We start from the raw sequence: 17,198 nt of genomic DNA, 5'->3' as shown, positions 1-17,198 counted from the left end.
TCGATGAAGATTGGTTAATTTGATCGACAGATTAGAAGAAATTAACACTTTATCGACGACTCGTTTTTATTCTGATCAATGATTTTTTTTTTTTTTTAATTCTTCAGAATATTGTGATTGAAAAAGGTTTTGTTTATTAATTCTATATTCTATTGTAATTCTATCGATTTTTTGTTAGGTTTTCAAGATTATGAGAAACGTTTTCTATTGCCAATTCTTGGTCCCTTGCTATAGCTACGATTAAACGCTCTGCTAAATTTAAAATGAAACGAGGAATACGTCAACGTCAACGTTAATTATGAAAATTTGGACAATATACTTTGAGAGAGGAAAGTTTTATTTTGTAAAACTTTATTCACATTTTTACAAAAATATTTTTGTTTCAAAAAAGTGTGAAGATTTGAAAATCTGACAGACAAATTTCAAGAGTATTTCATTAATAATCGAAACGCTAAGACGATACGATTCGAAGAGTATTTAACAATAAGCGTGTAGAAATTAAATAGAATTAATATTTATTCCGCACCTTTGTTTGTTTAACAACTCTTTAGTTCTAACAAATATTATTACTATATACAGTACGTTAATCTAATTTGCAAGAAATATCGATAAACCGTGATTCCCTAATTTTCTAACCTTTGAAACTGATACTTCAATACTTAATAATCATCGAGCCTCCTACGAAACAAAATGTCAATGAAGCATAAATCTTCCAATTGACATAAGTAAATCGATCTTACAAAATCATACAGCTAAATATAGCATTTACATTATAGCTTCTTTTTAGGAAAAAAGCTCCACCAGATAGGACACATCTATCCGCGATATTACAAAATAATATATTTATAACCACATACGTATAATATATTTAGGTACACGGTAAAGATTGATAATTTCATTGTTAAAATAATAAAAAAAAAAAACAGTGGAAAATGTATTTAATACTTTACAGTAATATTAATTACGTCATTCGCTTGTTAAGTTTCTTATTAAATATACAGTAACTAGTCCATTTAAACACCCACAAAAAATGTAATATTTTTCTTTGTCCTAAATACAGCCACGACTCATAGAAACGTCAAAATAAATTTCTATAATTCTGTCCCTTTGCGACAACCCGTTTCCTATGACTTTCATTTCCCTCATAATGAAACCAAGAAACCCTTTATATATGAAAGTTTCTTACGTTTCGTCGTTCTCGCTAGGTCTAGCTAACGTGAAATCCAAGATCTCGTCGGATGTTAAAAATCGAACGTCGCTGTCCTCCGAAAGCGCTGATCCATTCGTTCCACGTTTGTACGTTTTTCTTCGTCTGAGAATGATGATCGCGACCATTAGCGAGATGAACACTCCCGTCATGATTCCAACCACCACAGCGATAATCCCTGACAAGCTGAATTTCGAACTTCGTTTCTTCTCTAAATCTTGTCTCTTTACGTCCAAATCTGCCGAAAAGAACGCTCATTTTGATTATCGTTAAACCTTCTCTTTATTTTATTGATTTCTGAACAAATAATTTCTAATCTCGATTCAGGATACTTTTCGATTCGGCTTTGATTTACTTTGGCAAAGCCTCGTTTCACTAATAAACAGATAGAACAAAATATACCGACAGTCAAACTACGATTTCTTCAAACAACTAAATACCCGAATTAAATAATTATTAGAACATGTATATATATTTATAAGAAACTTAAATGTATAAGTGTAAACAAAAATATAATATAAATAAATATAATACAAAAATATACAATAAACTATTCGTAGTAATATTCAAAATCGAATATAATTCTAATAATTATTATATAACAAAAAAATGAAAGAAGAGTCACAATGACCAACCCATACACAAAACACGAACAAACCAACAACTCTGATCAAACCATCGTGGTACGATCAAACTGAAACACAATGCAAGGTTCAAACACAGTCGTTACTGAGCCAACTTTCTCAATTCCTCTCTCTCTGTCACGAAAATCAAAAATCTATTCAAACTGCCAGACAAAAGGAACACGTTGCTCAATGAGACACTAGTGAAACTTTCATAATGAAACATGAACAGAATTCGTGTTACCAAGTATCTCGTTCTCCGAAGTGTATCTCTCAGTGACGATCGTGGTGGGCCGAACAATCGGTGTCTCCGTACTTTTCGTTGGTTTTTCAATTTTCCGCCTTGTCGTGGTCGAAATTGGCATCATCGTGGTGCTCGTCGACGACCTCAATGTGACAGGATCGATATCATCCTTTGGATTTATCGAGAAACCTGTCCTCACTGTCGCCATATCGATCACTGTGCTCTTTTCCGCAGGTGGAACCGAAACTGCCGCCCCTTCGTGATTCGGAATCGTTGATTGCTCGATAGTCGTGGTCGCTTCATCGGTGTACGCTACGAATTAAAAGGCTCACGTTAAAGTAAACACGAGAGAGCAGCTTAATTGCAATCTGAATCAATTCGTTAAAGTGGAGGAATTTTTTTTTAATCCATTCGAAACCGATGATACACAACAACGAACAGTAGAAAGTTTAAAGTTTGCTGATTAGTTACATAATCGTGCATAATGATTTATACTGTTCAATATCGTACTGCGTAGTAAGCAAAATTTTGACACGATTAATAATTAAATTCGATCGATCAATCATAATTATTATATAGCTGAAATAATCCTTATTTCGCTCTAAATTCAAATAATCCTTCTAGGAACCTTAACAGAGAAACCTATTTTGAAATAAACATCACAGATCTTTACTATTTAACATTCTGTTATAGAGTAAAGCAAATTTTGATTTATGATTAATTAGTAACTAAGTAACGTTGATATTAATCTTTATTATTCGTCCAAATATCGATTAAATAATTTATTACGCGATATTGTGATCGTCGTGATTAAAATAACCCTTATTTTGTTCTAAGTAGAAAAGAATAAGGAAACTGGAAGAAAAATTAAACTTTTGAAAATCATAGTAGTTTAGCATACTAACCCAGAATACAATATTCCGCGTAATCCGGACAGCAAAGTGACTGTTCTTCGCAATCGAGGGTGCAGAGGCAGATTTCCGTTGGCGTGGGTGGTATCGAAGTTGTAAAATTGTATGTCAAACTATTTTTACATCTTCCGCGACAAGTTTGCTGCGCGTTCACCAGTTCGATTTGATCTAGAAACCGTTCGTTTCAAATTATCAGATAATGGAGGTCAGAGGGAAAAAATTAACGTAATATTTTTCGTGTTCTATGTCGTAGAAGAACGATTTTTAAACTCAAAATGCTGTCGATCCCCTTCGTATTTACGAAACTATCTTTTGACATTCGAATTAGATATATCTATTTTTATCATTCTCTCAAAGATACGTATATGTATATTAACGATAGATTAACGATAGATTAAATAAATTAGTAAATTAAATTGCAATATTAAGTTATGACATTGATTAGAAATGTATTATAAAAATTATCGCTAACGTAGAAAGAAATAATGGCAAAGTAAAAAGCTTTCTTTCCCATTTCATAAGAAATACTTGATATACTTCCCCTCAATTTTCGATATTTATGCAAAGAATCGATATTTATCGACAGATGTTCTAAATATCTCATTTCTTATTCATTTCATATTACACAAGCTTCTCGCTCTTTGTTGTAAATATTCGTTTTATTCTATAGCTCGTCACTTGCACACGTGCCAACTGCCACAAACGTTAAATGTATTTACGTTTACCTAAGTATAATTATTAAAGCAAGTCTGCACCGTGAAACAATCTATGTACATCGCCTGTATTCGCAATAAGCCAAGCGTTGATACGCGATTTCATTATGTTCTACTACTTCCGCAACTTGCCACGTTTCTCGCCCCCGTTTTCGTCTGCTATTGTACCAGTGTTTTAATTAGAAAATAACTCAAAAACGAACGACATCTTCTCGCCGTGGAAAGAAAAAATCCCATTTCTACGAATATTACCATCGTTGCTCTCGGTGACCCCCTCGTTCTCGGTTTTACTGTCGTTTCGACACTTGTCACCCTGCAGAATGGCCACATCGTCTACGGCGATGTCGCTCACGTAGCTACTCCCTCGTACACCCTCGATTATAATCTGAGAAGGAGAAAATGGGAGACCGTGAAGAAAATGAAATCGACAATTGTTTCATATCGCGTATTTCGTTGCTTTACCTGGAAACCCTTTTTAGCCTTGGGGAAATTGAAAATGCCGTGCAGCCATTGGTTTCCTTGGTTTCCTTCTTTGCTGAACATTAATCGCGGTAGAAGATCGTTTTCTTGTTTGAAGTATATGTTTAGAGCTCCCACTGTGGCGCCAAACATATGGTACCTGCAATTTTGTTGTTTTTTTTTTTTTGTTTTAAAATAAAAAATGCTTACTCTCTACAAATATTGATGGAAAAGAAAAAGTGACGTTAGTCCTAGTACTATTATTAGCAATTACTAGTATTATTAGCTAGTTATAATAACTACTATTATTAGCAAAAACTAGTCCCACTATTAGCAATTAAACAATTTTTTAAACGTAAAGTAGATGCAAAAGAATTTCTGCTTTCGATCGTATACTGACATTCTCCTTAAGACGTTTAATAGTCTTTCTATTTATTAAAGTAAATAATATATTTTTGAAATACTCTTCGAATCTATAATAAGTGAGACATAATAAAATAAATGAAATGTATCAAATAAATGAGACACGTGAGAAAAATATGGTAAGCTTGGTCAATTTTTTCCTTAATTGTTAACCAATTATTAATCAAAATGGAATATTGTAATTATTATAATCTGTTTTAGGCGTGTCCAACGATATAGACCTTGAAGAATATTCTGTACGATGGAATGGAAAACGATATACCTAGAAACATGGCTTCAATTTTTGATCTTATGCTTCAGGATTCAATAATTGAATTAAAAATGAAAATTGAATTATAACATTACTGAAACGAAAAATAAGCAAAATCTTTACTGTTTGATAAGAAACGGCGGAAGAGAAAGATTCAACGAAAAGTTTTTCATCATTTTCATAATATTATAAATTATGGTCGCAGGCAATTTATATTTTAATCGCAATTATTCATCGCGATAAGATATTAAATTTAAGACTTCTGAAGATTGATGCGGGACGAAGGATTAAAAGCTTCGACGTAATAATTCAATCAAGTTTTCAATAATCAAGTTTCAAATTAATAATTGAATTTCAAATTTTGTTACACGCGCAGCTACTTAAATCCTGTTTTAAGACCTGTCGTATTAGTAATTTGTTCAATAATTCCAAGTGACCAGCTAATTAACAATCAAACTAAGGGCTGTTACATTTAACAAGAGACACCTGTCGTATCTTTAATTAGATAATGTCAAATTCACGAGCTGCAAAATTTGTCTTTTACATCAATAGTCATTTTTATTAAAAAGAAGAAAACTTCGATTGTCCGAGTGTTAGTTACCAGAATGAGAAACAGCCAGAATCCGTGTACGATGCATTGTAAATGGGAGAAATGATCCTTGCGGTATCGTTTATCAGTCGACCAGTGGCTTCGATGTACAAGTAATAACCTGACAAGAGGAGCAGTTAAAATTTACATAACGATGAGCAAAAGTATTTGTATCAGTTAAATCGTACAATTCTGAATTTGTAAAAATCGCGAGTCTTTGTTAAAACAGTTGTAGATATCAGTTTTGCTTATGTAAAAATGAAATAAATTACCATCATTCCCTGCTCCTAATGTGTGGTCGTGAGATGGTCCAGTTCCTATGTGATGACTTGTAGTCTCGAAATTATGTCGCTGCCAATCGAAATCGTGCTGGGGATCTTGTTCCCACCAACAAAGATCCGGTTTCTCGAAATCGCACTCCGTCGGAGGAGAAGCGGTAGTGTCTAATTAAAAATTAAATGCCTTTTAACGTGTATACTTCGTTTTCTTTAGTTCAGTGACGAAAGAAAAAATTATCAATACCTCGACAATAAGGCACTGTGCCATTCCACTGTTTTCCATTGCAATAAATCTCGGGCGAACCAATTAATGCGTGTCCAGGCTCGCAAAAGTATAATAATATCGCACCATTGTATTTAGGTGCCATCAACGCGTGTTCTGGTACGGGTGGTACAGGACACTCTGCATCTGTTAAAACAGCAATAACAAGTATGAGAAGAACTTCAGAATGTTAATTAACTATTGCCAATTACTATTGAACGCGACAAAAAATTGTAACGTATAATAAGGAAAAGAATATTTTGATTTATTTTATCAATCGAAAATAACGTTTGAATGTTATCGTGATAACTAAAGAATATATTTGAAAATTATAATAAAATGATTGATTATTCATTTTTTAAGTTTCTATGACGCAATCAACATTTCGGTAAGAAAGCAGTCGATCGAGATTAAAGAATCGTGAAATTAAAGAAAAATGTTTCTCGATATGATTGAACAAAGTGATATTTAATTATAATATTTGTTGAAAGAACGCTTAAAATGAAAATGATTAGATATTAACAGATTATTAATTGCTTTAATTGGAGTTAAAAGAGTACTAATTGGATCTTATATAAAATTAAATTCCCAGAATTCTGGTATTACTTTCTTTCCATTTTTATTTTACTTCCTCATTTCACTCTACTTTTAATCTGCCCTCTGATCGTATTACGGAGAAGATTTTGAAATTTCAGTTTCATCTAATCGCGTTAATCTTTCAATTACCTCCCCCAGAATAGAAAATAGAGAAATGACAAGATACAACTCTATTGAAATACGTTATTAAGAAGAGGTAAGGTAAAACAATTTCTAAAATGAAGAAGATCCCATAAAAAAAAAGCAAAGACGACCGACAGATCATGAGAAAACGTTTTCTTCGTTTCAATTTTCTTCATTTTCAAAATGGTAAGTAGCGTATCTTAAGTAAGATGGACAACATCGACTTATAGATAGTTCTTCACAAAACTTGTCGATTATTTTAACGATTCTTCTTCTAGAAAATTCAACGTCTTTCAATTTACTTCAAAATAATTTTCTTTCAGATAATTTTAATGAACGCGGCTCGGATTCATCGAAGATATACACAGCCGGAGGAGCTTGAAATTTAATCACGTTAAAAGCACAACGTTATCCTCGGCACAAAGTTAACAAAGTGCATTTTAACTGAAATCCATTTTATAGTTTTATCAAGTGCGATTAGAAAGCCGTGCTTACTGACGCATACGGGCGTAGGTGTATCCCATTGGCCTCGAAAACAAGTTGCATACTTGTTACCTACGAGAGTGAAACCCTCGTAACAACTGAATCTGATGATTCTTCCTCTGGCCCTCTGTCGGACTCTGCCATTCGGCAGCCTCACCGGGGGACATCTGGTTGTACCTTGAAATCAGAAATCGAATTATATAGATCGTTCGTATAAAACACGTTCCACGAAGGATGTGCCATCAAATTTTATAACAAAGACCTAAACAGCACACGACGTCTTATAGATGTCCATTTTTACGTTCATTTTAACTAGATTTACTCCTTTTGTCTTTTTTCTTTCTTTTTCTTTTCCTTTTACAAACCTTACGATTGATGAAATTATAGAGCAAACTAATCTTCCAAACGTACTGCGATATAATCTCTTGAGTTATGGTAGAAAAGAGGAGAACGGAAATCGACACTTAGAAAAAGAAAATATTACGAACGAAGTACTTCTTCACAGCCACTTCCATATACAAATTATTGAATATTCAACATTGGCCTTTGTTGGTAATAATACTCCTCGATAAATGGCGCGCGCGTAATTTTCAATATTATACAAGGGGGGATTGAAATCGATAGGCCGGGTGAAATTGGATTTGAATTCCTGTTCAACGAGGAAACCTATCGTCTCGTTTCTTCGTCTCGCGAAGATTGCCATCAGATAACGATAGCAAGTATGTACTTTCAGTCAACAGTAATCTTTAGAAGCAAGTCACGGAAAGATTTGAAATTTTATAATCAACGAAACGTAATAATAAACGGAATAAAATGTAATCTGTATGCGATCAAAGCTTAGTCGAGTGTTCTTTGATTTTATAAATGACTATAATACGATATAGGTTAGATAAAAGTCTCCGTTAAAAATGATGAGAAATGGAAACGAGAAACGAGCATCGTTATTTTCCAATCGAATATTGCAACCGTCGCATCGGTTAATCTGCTTACAAAGTGGAATCTCGTTACTTCTTCATTCGTGCAAACAAAATGAAGAAAATGACACGGACTGTAAAATTGTATAACAAGGTTTGATCTCTCCCACGTTCTGCAAAAACATTATAATTATTGGAATATCTCCGAGCAATAATAAAATACAAATAAAAATCTGGTTTTATCTTTTCTTCTTTTTTATTAGATTGTATTAATACTTATGTGAAATGTTCGTTCCATTTAAGCGAAATTTTTGGAGGTTTTTTGCCTAGTTTGCATTCAGTTTGCTCTACATAAAATTAAATTCCAATTTATGACTTTTTAATTTTGTGTGTTCTTCAGTAGAAGCAGTGTACCGCGTCAATTCTTTTAACAGTACTATTTTATTATAAACAATCAATCCCATAAAAGTCTTCGTAAGAGAAAATCGTTACTTACCAGTCGGACGCGTCGGAAAATAGCAAACAGTGTACTGCGCCAAGAAGACTAACAGAAGAAGCGGCGCTGTGCAGGATATCTTCATTATGAGAACGCTGGCTTTTCAAGAGGGCTATTCACCGTACTCATAACTCGTGAACTATATCCAAGAAAACGCGTCCTTTCTTAGCACAGCTACGTTTTTTTGTTTACCTAAATTATGATGCACACATCAACAGGAACACCACCAAAAGAGAAAAAGGAAGAAGTTGAATGGCGAACAGTGAACCGTGCGAAGAACGATCGAAGTATAAAAGCAAAGAATGTTAAGACGACACGCACTGGACGAGGAATAAAAAGTAAAATCGGTTGCTGATCGTTCTGCATCTATGAATGGAACAGGGATGCCACGTTTCGGGGGTTATTCCGCTCCGAATGGAAGGCGGGAACGTTGCTTCCGTCGACACGCTGCTGCGATAATGTTCTATCTGCTTCCGGTCAGCGTTATCGACATCGAACATTGCCAGGCCTTGAAGAGAATTCCTACAAATTGCATTTTGCGCCACAGATAAATGAATTCCGAGGGAAGAGAAACACTGACCGCCTCTGATTAGATCACGTCCTGGCGCCAGGATTCTTTTTGTTTTTCTTGAATCGACGCAACAGACGTATCTTCAACCCCATCGGAAGGGTGTTTTTCATAGATTTTTGTGACGTCAACGTTTGCGGACGGAAGATCATGGATTGAAGAAATTGGTTGAAATGTTAAGTATAAGAATTTATCTAGATTTAAGAAATATATAAGACACTTTATTTGCATTGTAAAGTGCGTTTCAATATTATTTTCAGGGTAGCTTATGGTAAAATAATACCATATACAAGAGGTTACAATAAATCAATAGTTAAAAGATAAAAATTATATAACGATATCTGATACATGTTAACATGTAAAGTATTCTTAATTGAAAAATTGTTCGTGATAAAATATTATGTGATACTGCGTCTTTTATTACAATAACGATACTTAGAACAAATTTTCATATAATTTACAAAATAATATGTACATGAGATAATAATGAAACGATGGTTCCAATATTCAAATACTTCCAGTCTTCGATATGAATATACATCCAACTGATTTTATTGTTGCAACAGATAATTAAGATTATATTGGGATTTTTCATGAATGAAACCTGATATTAAACAACGATTTAAACGTGACCAAAGTTTTGTTATAATTTTCATTCTGCTTGGGCCTCGCAGACAATGGTTGAACAAACGTTTTTTCGAAATTTGATAATATGTCTAACTCCTTTCTAGAGCTGCCTCTTTCTAATTGTTCCATTTCGGATGGCTGTGTTTTATCAGAAATGAATGTTTGTTTTATTCGATTCATAGCTTCTTCTGCAAAAAGAAGAGATTACGTTAAGATTAATAAATTAATATTTCCATAAATTAATAATCTTCCAGAGATAAAATAAAAAGATATAATAAAAGTCCTGCAAAAGAATGAAATTCTATATAAGAATTAAGAAAACTGAAATCTACTGATGACAAAATATGAGTAACCGGCCAAACGGAAATATAAAAATTCTCGTGGTTTGACAGAACAGAGACAAAATTAAAGTGCCCGTATCGTATAATGAGAATAAAAAGAATGTAACAAGGGTATCAATGAATGAAGATGAGGTTCTAAAGTCTGTTCAACGCTGTTGATAGCCGCAACCGCAACAATTACGTTTTGTTTATGTCTACTGCCTCGTCTCATCTTGTTGAACAGACTATAGAATTAGCATGATCGTACTTTTTCTAAAATAAAATGTATTTATACTTACGTTCGTTTTCATGGAGAACAAAATTCTTAAAGGCACTTAAATTCCTCATGAATAAATGGAATGAATCTTCAATATCTGACACTCGAATTACAAAATCCGGATCACATATCGCTACATGAGACAAGAATCTCCTTCCATCTCTCAATACCTTTGATTGTTTCTCCTTCATGATCGACCAAGCCTTCTCGTCTGAGAACTTATCCCGATATATTTCACGTATACACAATTTGCTTGGTCTTGTATTAAACAACGAATGTTTGGCACAAATAGCTTCTAAATTGCAAGAATCTTCCTTTGGCACCGGAAAATTGTCTAAATTAAAATTCCCGATAGCAGCTAGATTTGCTTCAGAACATTTGCACAGCGTTTTAATAGTAAATCTTAGTAATTTCATGCAACAATTACAAGAATTTAGATTCTCAGATCTCAGAGGAACAATATCTGTCTGTAATATATACTGTACAAATCGTAACAACACATCAGTAATGTCTATTGCGGCTAATAGATCGAAGTCATAGTTCTCCAGCTGTACTAGGAAAATTTGCAGCGGACAAGCATCTGAAACGAAAATATAGGGCGATTTATGTAATTAAATTATGATTTGTCAAGAAAAAGAAAAGATTACCTTACCTGGAGTAAAGTGTAAAGAACCCTTCCAGTTGTTGATTGATTCTACAAAAATGATAACTTATTTTTCATATAAAAATTATAAATGTATTAAAATATTATTAGTACAATAAATTTCATACGTGAATTAATACAGAGCTTCCGTAAATACATCGTGGATTTTACAAAAATCATCATTAATTTACTGACTAGTGTGTAACAGTATGGCAAAGGTCTACAAAATACTATTTCCTTAAATATCTGATAAATATATTCCATCCTGAAACATGAAATTTTAAATTAGAGAAGTACATTGTAAAATATAAAATTTTAAGAATAAAATGATAAGAAAAAAGATGTTACTTTCATACCCTTCAGAACAGTATTCAATTTTTTCATGGATATTGTAAATAATCATCATAATTGCACATAGAAGGCCACTAAATTGATGCGACCTTCTCTAAAAATAATAAAAGTTGTATATCAATAAAAACATTAATTTTCTTTAATTGCTAAAATATGTTCCATTACATAAGGTATATTACCGTGGACCCAACTAAGACAACGAACTGTAATATCATCTTAAGCATCTCAAACTCATGACTCTGTTGTTCAAACCAGGTATTATAGCGAACCATTTGACACGAGTAACGCTTATAAGATTCATCTCTCTCTATGAGTAAACGTGTTTGTCCTGCAATATATTTGCTGAGGTAAGTTGATTCCATGGTTACGTATGACAACATGCCAAACACTCTTCTAGCTTCGACACCACGTTCGCATTCGTGCCATGCATTTGCAGAGCACACGCATTTCCCGTTGAGGTCAGAAGTCGAATATAAGACAGAGAAATAAATATCGTTCATATCTCGAATGTCGTCATTTTTCATAGCTTGAGAGATTGTTTGTAGAACAACTACTATACTTAAAATCAGTTCCCTCGCAGTGAAAATTAACTAAAATGTAATGATAAACAAATTTTTATATTGTTTAACAAGACAGTTTAAGACCTGTATTGAAAATAATTTACTTTATTTATTATCGGTATAGCTTCCTCTGCTTCAAGTTCTGAGCTTGTTTTTCGCTGAAGAGCAGCTATTTCAGGCAAGATAAATTCCACTGATAATTTCTTATCGTCTATCATGGTCGTTACAGGTTTTACTAATTCCGGATTTTCTATAAAGGATACGAAAATGCAATTAAGATTTATCTACAGTATACTGCATTAAATAAAAAATTTTACCAAATATTCTGAATGTATCTTCTTCTTGCAAAATGGGCAAATTCCGTCTTCCAATTTTTTCTATAATTTGAATATCAACCACAGACTTCTCTGGTTGTGATGGATCATATATTAATTTCGGAATTTCTGTAAGAGGAAAATCTGCAATATGTTCTTATTAAATTTATTATTGTAAACTACAAAAATTTCACAAAGTAGTGTTTTTTCTTTAAGTTATAATCTACTTACATGGATTCCATATTTTAGAGATATAACTGCTTTTATTAAGTGTATTAGTTTGTACAGAAGTTTCTTTAACCTTTACTGGCTTCGTAGTTACAATTGACGGTCTAAAAATAATTATATAGATATTTCATATAGATAATTATGTAGATATCTTAAAAGGGACATGTTAAATATTTACCGATTTTTTGGTGAATCAAATTTGCTTCTTTTCATAGAAATATTGAGATTTATATGTGGCTCTGTTAATCTAACATTTCCATTCTCTAACAACTTACAACGTTCCATTAAGTTTCCTACTTCAAACATCTAAAACAAAAGAAGAGAATCAAAATTTATTGCATAATATAGAATTAAAAAGAAACTTATTTATAAACTACAGACTTGCAATTCAAGTTGCGTTTTCAAATGTTCCTTCTCTTTATAAATGGCATTAATTTCCATCCTATGATGATTTTCCTGTTCTTCGATAAGACGTGCTTTTTCTAATCGATCATTCTCAGCTTTTAATTGAATTTGTTGCAACTGATTCCGTAAAAATACCGCTTCTCCTTCTTTAGTTATAAAATCATCTAGCAATTTCTTATTTTCAGCTTTTAACCTCTCTAATTCCTTTGCATATTCTGATTCTAAAATTATAATACAGTAATTTGTAAAATATAGTAATTTGCCAAGAAGTAACATTCTACAATACTACCTGCAACAAGATTTTCATCCAGCTTAAATGTGGAATTATATACTTTATTATTTATTAATTTATTCTCAAATTCTTTGTAGTCAACAGAAACTATGGTACTTATATCTTTTGAGTTTTCTATTCCTTTCCTTTCATTATTATGCTGTGATGGATATATAGATTTTGTTAATTTATGAACACTACCATTTAAATTAGGAACACCTTTACTAGTAGATGGTATGCTATTATATTTTTGTGCACATTTTTTTTGGTCTGTATTTGGTACACTTATGAAACTGTCTTCCTAAAAATCAAATGAACATTATAAATAATTACTATGGACTGACTTAAATACAATACAATATGAACAAAACCTGTAAACAAGCCTGTGTAGCTACAAAATCCATTTCTTCAATATCTTCTTCTGCAAAATCATCCCCCCAAATATCATCTGATTTTCCAGATCTTTTATTTCTTAAATCCTTGTTATTTGTAGAAACATCTACTAAACTGTCCCTTTTTATGTCATATCTTGGCCGTTTAGCAGGTACAGAGAATTCATTCTCTCTGTTACTTTCTATTCGCTTAAACATCTTAATTTGTTTAAGCTATAATATTCAGCAAGGATTTTCCTGTCAATTCTTGATATTCAATGAAAATTATTTACATGATTTATATGGACAGTTTTATTTATTTGTAACTAATAAAATTGTTATTTGGTGCAACAATTTTTATGAGAATTACATTTTGCTCAACTTGCATGATTCAACAAATAATTGTTATGAGATATTATTTCTTTCTTTTGAGTATTAATCCATCCTAACCCTGTAATTATTTTAAAATCAGAATAACATGAAAATCCGATAAAATTGTAACAACTTCGTTTTTCATATTACGTATCAGTTTATTACAACAATTTGTTATATATATATATATAATAATTAGAACGATCGAAATCTATTTCAAACAAAGTGCATGACAGAACTTTGCTTTCCAAACGTGCTGAGATTCCAAAATAATGATGTAAGTGGCACGTCACTCTAATAACTGAAGAAGCATATTACCAACATAAGTATAATTTAGGTTTAATTGAGAACCAGTTTCTTTCTAGAGGTCTATAATTTAAAGTGGTGTACGTAAGATAATTAATGCTACTTTTAAAGAATTAATACGTAATAAGTATTTATAAGTATATATTAACGAAATTTTATGTTATATAGTAAAACCGTTAAAATTATCAGATTTATACATGCAATAATATCTAGGAAAAATAATAAAAATGTTTAATATAGTTCTACATTATATACTAATATTATCGATATGTATAGAACTTTGATTTGCGAGATTAAAAAATATAATATAAAAACATTTTTATTCTGAAAATGTTTTATTCTGATCATTAATCATCCTCTAATCAATTTTATTCCATTTCGAATAAACAATATTGAAAGTAACATACAACTGATAAAATTGATATATGTACTTACATATAGTTATTAGAATAGAAATAGTGAGGTCGTAAGTTAAAATATTTTATGTATATATGTACATATGTATCTATATAAGTATCTTGATTTGGTATTTTTGTGCAATTTATGTTCATTGTGTGAAAAGTAATAAATTATATATTTCTAGAACTTGCTTTCTATATTACATGCATACATACATATAAAGTACAGCCAAAAAGATAGTACATTATAATAAAATGTAGTTGAAGACACGCATGTGATCGTTGTTAATTATAAAGCAAAAGTACATATCTTCTCTATCATAATCTGATATGACATGATTCAAACAGAGAAAATTTCCTTTCTGATTCAAATTGTTATTTCAAATCTTGAACTAATGTTAGTAACCTATAGCGATCTGATTGATTTTGTAATCTTACTACATATATCGATTCCATAAATTATAATCTACAATTCGTCCACGAGGAAAAGGCTAAGCACAATAGTTACTATTCTCCGTTATTAGTCGAGGACGGTGACGAAAATTGTCCTCGACTAATAGCGGCTACGAGAACACTTTGCCCTTTTTTCTCGTAGACGTATACGTAGTTCTCGATTATGTATCATATGATTATGTATTATGTAACATCTATGTAATTCGTATCTACATGTTATTTTTCAAAAAAATTATGTCTAACACTGTAATGATAGCTTACTAAAACTACAATTTACATATCAACAGTATTACTACAGAGAATACTGTAATTCATGTATTCTTGAGTATGTAGATCTGTTTAATTTTAAATACATTACTACAGTATTTCTACAAGTATAACTACATTCATACAAGTGTAACTTAGTTCATAAACCAAATACAATTTTTTTTACATAAAGAAAAGTTAGATTTCTATGACATATGTATATACATATCAGATTTACAAATATATCATAGTGTTATAGTATTACTTTATTGAATCTGTACCATGGTTTACATATGTAAAAGATTTATTATACGAAATTAGGAATGCTATTTGAACTCATATTCAAACTATAATAGATGTAACATTGTGTAATTTCTAATAGTAATTTGTATTGTTTTTAATATTATAACAGAATATATATTTAGGCTGCAATTCCAACAACACCACAAGCAAGACGAGCTCCAGCATTTCCTGTTGTTTTTGATAATTCAACTCCACCTTTACCAAGGTCATCTGGATCTGCATGAACCTGTTATCAAAAAGAACAAGTTATGTTTGATGTGTGTGTGTATATATATATATATATATATATATATATATATATATATATATATATATATATATATATGTATATATATATATATATACCATTTGATTAATTATAGAAATTCATAAAAAGATATTACGCAATACTTACTACCAATGTTCTGCCAATAATGTTGTGTGGCCCTTGGAGCTGGATGACTTTGTCAGTTATATTGACATTAGCAACACCACTTGCATTTGCTTCAACATTTCCTAAATCTCCAACATGACGTACTTCTGCATCAGGACCACCATGATCCTTTTTTAATGGATTGAAATGTGGCCCAGCACTTGTACAACCTATTAAATATATATAAGTAATAATATACTAAATTCTTAGAACTTCTCTATACTTTGTACTTAAATATACACAAAATTTTGTATAACATTCAAATAAGAATTATTCATATCAAATAAATAAATTTAAGTTTTGATAAAATAAAAAATTTTAAATAATATAAGATGTTAACATTTACCTGAATGTTATTTACATATATTAATAATATTATATTAACTATATATATTAACTATACTTGAAAAAATTTTAATAAATATTAATTATTAATGTGACAACATAAAATACTTGATAAGAAACAGAATAATTATTTAAAAATTCGCTTATTACAATCAAGTAATTTACAAATTATTACTTATTGACCTCTAAAATTATCTGTGTCATCACTACAAATTCAAGTTATTCCACTGTTTCAATTCTTTCATGAATCAGATTATATTTGATTATCACTCAAAAGCTTTCAATAATAACTATAAAAAATAAAATAATAAAACTTCAATAGCAGTGCATTTACCGTTAGTGTTATCACCGAATTCGTGAATGTGAAAACCATGCAGTCCTTGTTTTAAACCGGTTACTTGACCCGTAACTTTGACTGGACTAGAATTGTCCTATACAATAATTACATCATTAAAATAATAACGATAATACAGTGACAGAGTATTATATCACATAGATTAAAGAAATATCATTTACCGATTGCTCAAAATAGAGAGTGCCTTTGACTTCACCCTGAAGAACACACACGGCCTTAACCATTTTCGCAAGCTTTCAATTACTTCTTTCAGCGACAATCGTTTGTAGAATGTAGCTCGCCTGTAACAACTATCGTTTTGTTAAGAAATGTAATTATCGTTTTGCTGAATCACGAACGCAAATACGCTGACGTATTATATATTGAGCACTTCGGCCGATAAAATGATGACCTTACCGTTCAGTTAAGAAATGGCGTATCACGCAAAGTTGCAATCAATGATCATCGACTGTACATAAATACTAAATACAGGAAGAGCAGAGAGATTATGTGCAGTTACGC

At 31.4% G+C, this 17,198-nt stretch overlaps 3 protein-coding genes across 6 annotated transcripts; all 3 read right to left on the bottom strand.

Moving 5' to 3' along the window:
• Positions 1-316: 316 nt before the first annotated feature.
• Positions 317-8,961, bottom strand: LOC138187813 (uncharacterized). The gene is made up of 10 exons (XM_069128977.1): positions 8,573-8,961; positions 7,175-7,339; positions 5,942-6,106; positions 5,692-5,862; positions 5,432-5,540; positions 4,161-4,317; positions 3,951-4,083; positions 2,980-3,153; positions 2,075-2,386; positions 317-1,445 (listed from the first exon to the last, which is right to left on the bottom strand). Exons 1-10 carry the CDS (start codon positions 8,655-8,657, stop codon positions 1,183-1,185), a joined length of 1,734 nt encoding a protein of 577 aa, XP_068985078.1. The 5' UTR covers positions 8,658-8,961; the 3' UTR covers positions 317-1,182.
• Positions 8,962-9,352: 391 nt separating this feature from the next.
• Positions 9,353-14,180, bottom strand: mus304 (mutagen-sensitive 304). 2 transcript variants are annotated; one of them, XM_069128975.1, is made up of 14 exons: positions 14,030-14,171; positions 13,508-13,958; positions 13,155-13,437; positions 12,842-13,086; positions 12,639-12,766; positions 12,464-12,564; positions 12,236-12,376; positions 12,023-12,168; positions 11,538-11,948; positions 11,364-11,452; positions 11,136-11,272; positions 11,017-11,058; positions 10,387-10,944; positions 9,353-9,955 (listed from the first exon to the last, which is right to left on the bottom strand). In XM_069128975.1, exons 2-14 carry the CDS (start codon positions 13,724-13,726, stop codon positions 9,732-9,734), a joined length of 2,724 nt encoding a protein of 907 aa, XP_068985076.1. In that variant the 5' UTR covers positions 13,727-13,958; positions 14,030-14,171; the 3' UTR covers positions 9,353-9,731. The 2 variants fall into 2 exon arrangements, with proteins under 2 accessions (XP_068985076.1, XP_068985075.1); XM_069128974.1 differs by having other exon boundaries at positions 13,508-14,180.
• A 1,357-nt stretch (positions 14,181-15,537) lies between these two features.
• On the bottom strand, positions 15,538-17,195 carry Sod1 (superoxide dismutase 1). Of its 3 annotated transcripts, none has more exons than XM_069128973.1 (5): positions 17,094-17,195; positions 16,859-16,978; positions 16,677-16,773; positions 15,980-16,167; positions 15,538-15,811 (listed from the first exon to the last, which is right to left on the bottom strand). In XM_069128973.1, the coding sequence occupies exons 2-5, from the start codon at positions 16,919-16,921 to the stop codon at positions 15,704-15,706; spliced, it is 456 nt and encodes a 151-aa protein (XP_068985074.1). In that variant the 5' UTR covers positions 16,922-16,978; positions 17,094-17,195; the 3' UTR covers positions 15,538-15,703. The 3 variants fall into 3 exon arrangements, with proteins under 3 accessions (XP_068985074.1, XP_068985073.1, XP_068985072.1); XM_069128972.1 differs by having other exon boundaries at positions 16,859-16,987; positions 17,094-17,190; XM_069128971.1 differs by having other exon boundaries at positions 16,859-17,182.
• Positions 17,196-17,198: the final 3 nt, after the last annotated feature.

Source organism: Bombus flavifrons, chromosome 15 (genome assembly GCF_040668555.2).
Source record: "Bombus flavifrons isolate JBK064 chromosome 15, iyBomFlav1_principal, whole genome shotgun sequence".
Lineage (NCBI taxonomy): Eukaryota > Metazoa > Arthropoda > Insecta > Hymenoptera > Apidae > Bombus > Bombus flavifrons.
Note: the sequence above shows the minus strand (reverse complement) of the source record. Positions and strands in the feature narration are given on the sequence as shown.

Bases quoted from the DNA above. Each gene is read 5' to 3' on its own strand.
- LOC138187813 (XM_069128977.1), bottom strand. From the start codon at position 8,657: ATGAAGATATCCTGCACAGCGCCGCTTCTTCTGTTAGTCTTCTTGGCG. The intron at 4,318-5,431 runs GTAACTAACACT...ACAAAATTGCAG, and splicing joins TCTGGCTGTTTCTCATTCTG to GTACCATATGTTTGGCGCCA. The intron at 2,387-2,979 runs GTTAGTATGCTA...TTTAATTCGTAG, and splicing joins CGCGGAATATTGTATTCTGG to CGTACACCGATGAAGCGACC.
- mus304 (XM_069128974.1), bottom strand. From the start codon at position 13,726: ATGTTTAAGCGAATAGAAAGTAACAGAGAGAATGAATTCTCTGTACCT. The intron at 13,438-13,507 runs GTTTTGTTCATA...TTTGATTTTTAG, and splicing joins CTACACAGGCTTGTTTACAG to GAAGACAGTTTCATAAGTGT. The intron at 12,169-12,235 runs GTAAAATTTTTT...TATCCTTTATAG, and splicing joins AGATACATTCAGAATATTTG to AAAATCCGGAATTAGTAAAA.
- Sod1 (XM_069128973.1), bottom strand. From the start codon at position 16,921: ATGGTTAAGGCCGTGTGTGTTCTTCAGGGTGAAGTCAAAGGCACTCTC. The intron at 16,168-16,676 runs GTAAATGCACTG...TATATTTAATAG, and splicing joins ATTCGGTGATAACACTAACG to GTTGTACAAGTGCTGGGCCA. The intron at 15,812-15,979 runs GTAAGTATTGCG...TTTTGATAACAG, and splicing joins TTATTGGCAGAACATTGGTA to GTTCATGCAGATCCAGATGA.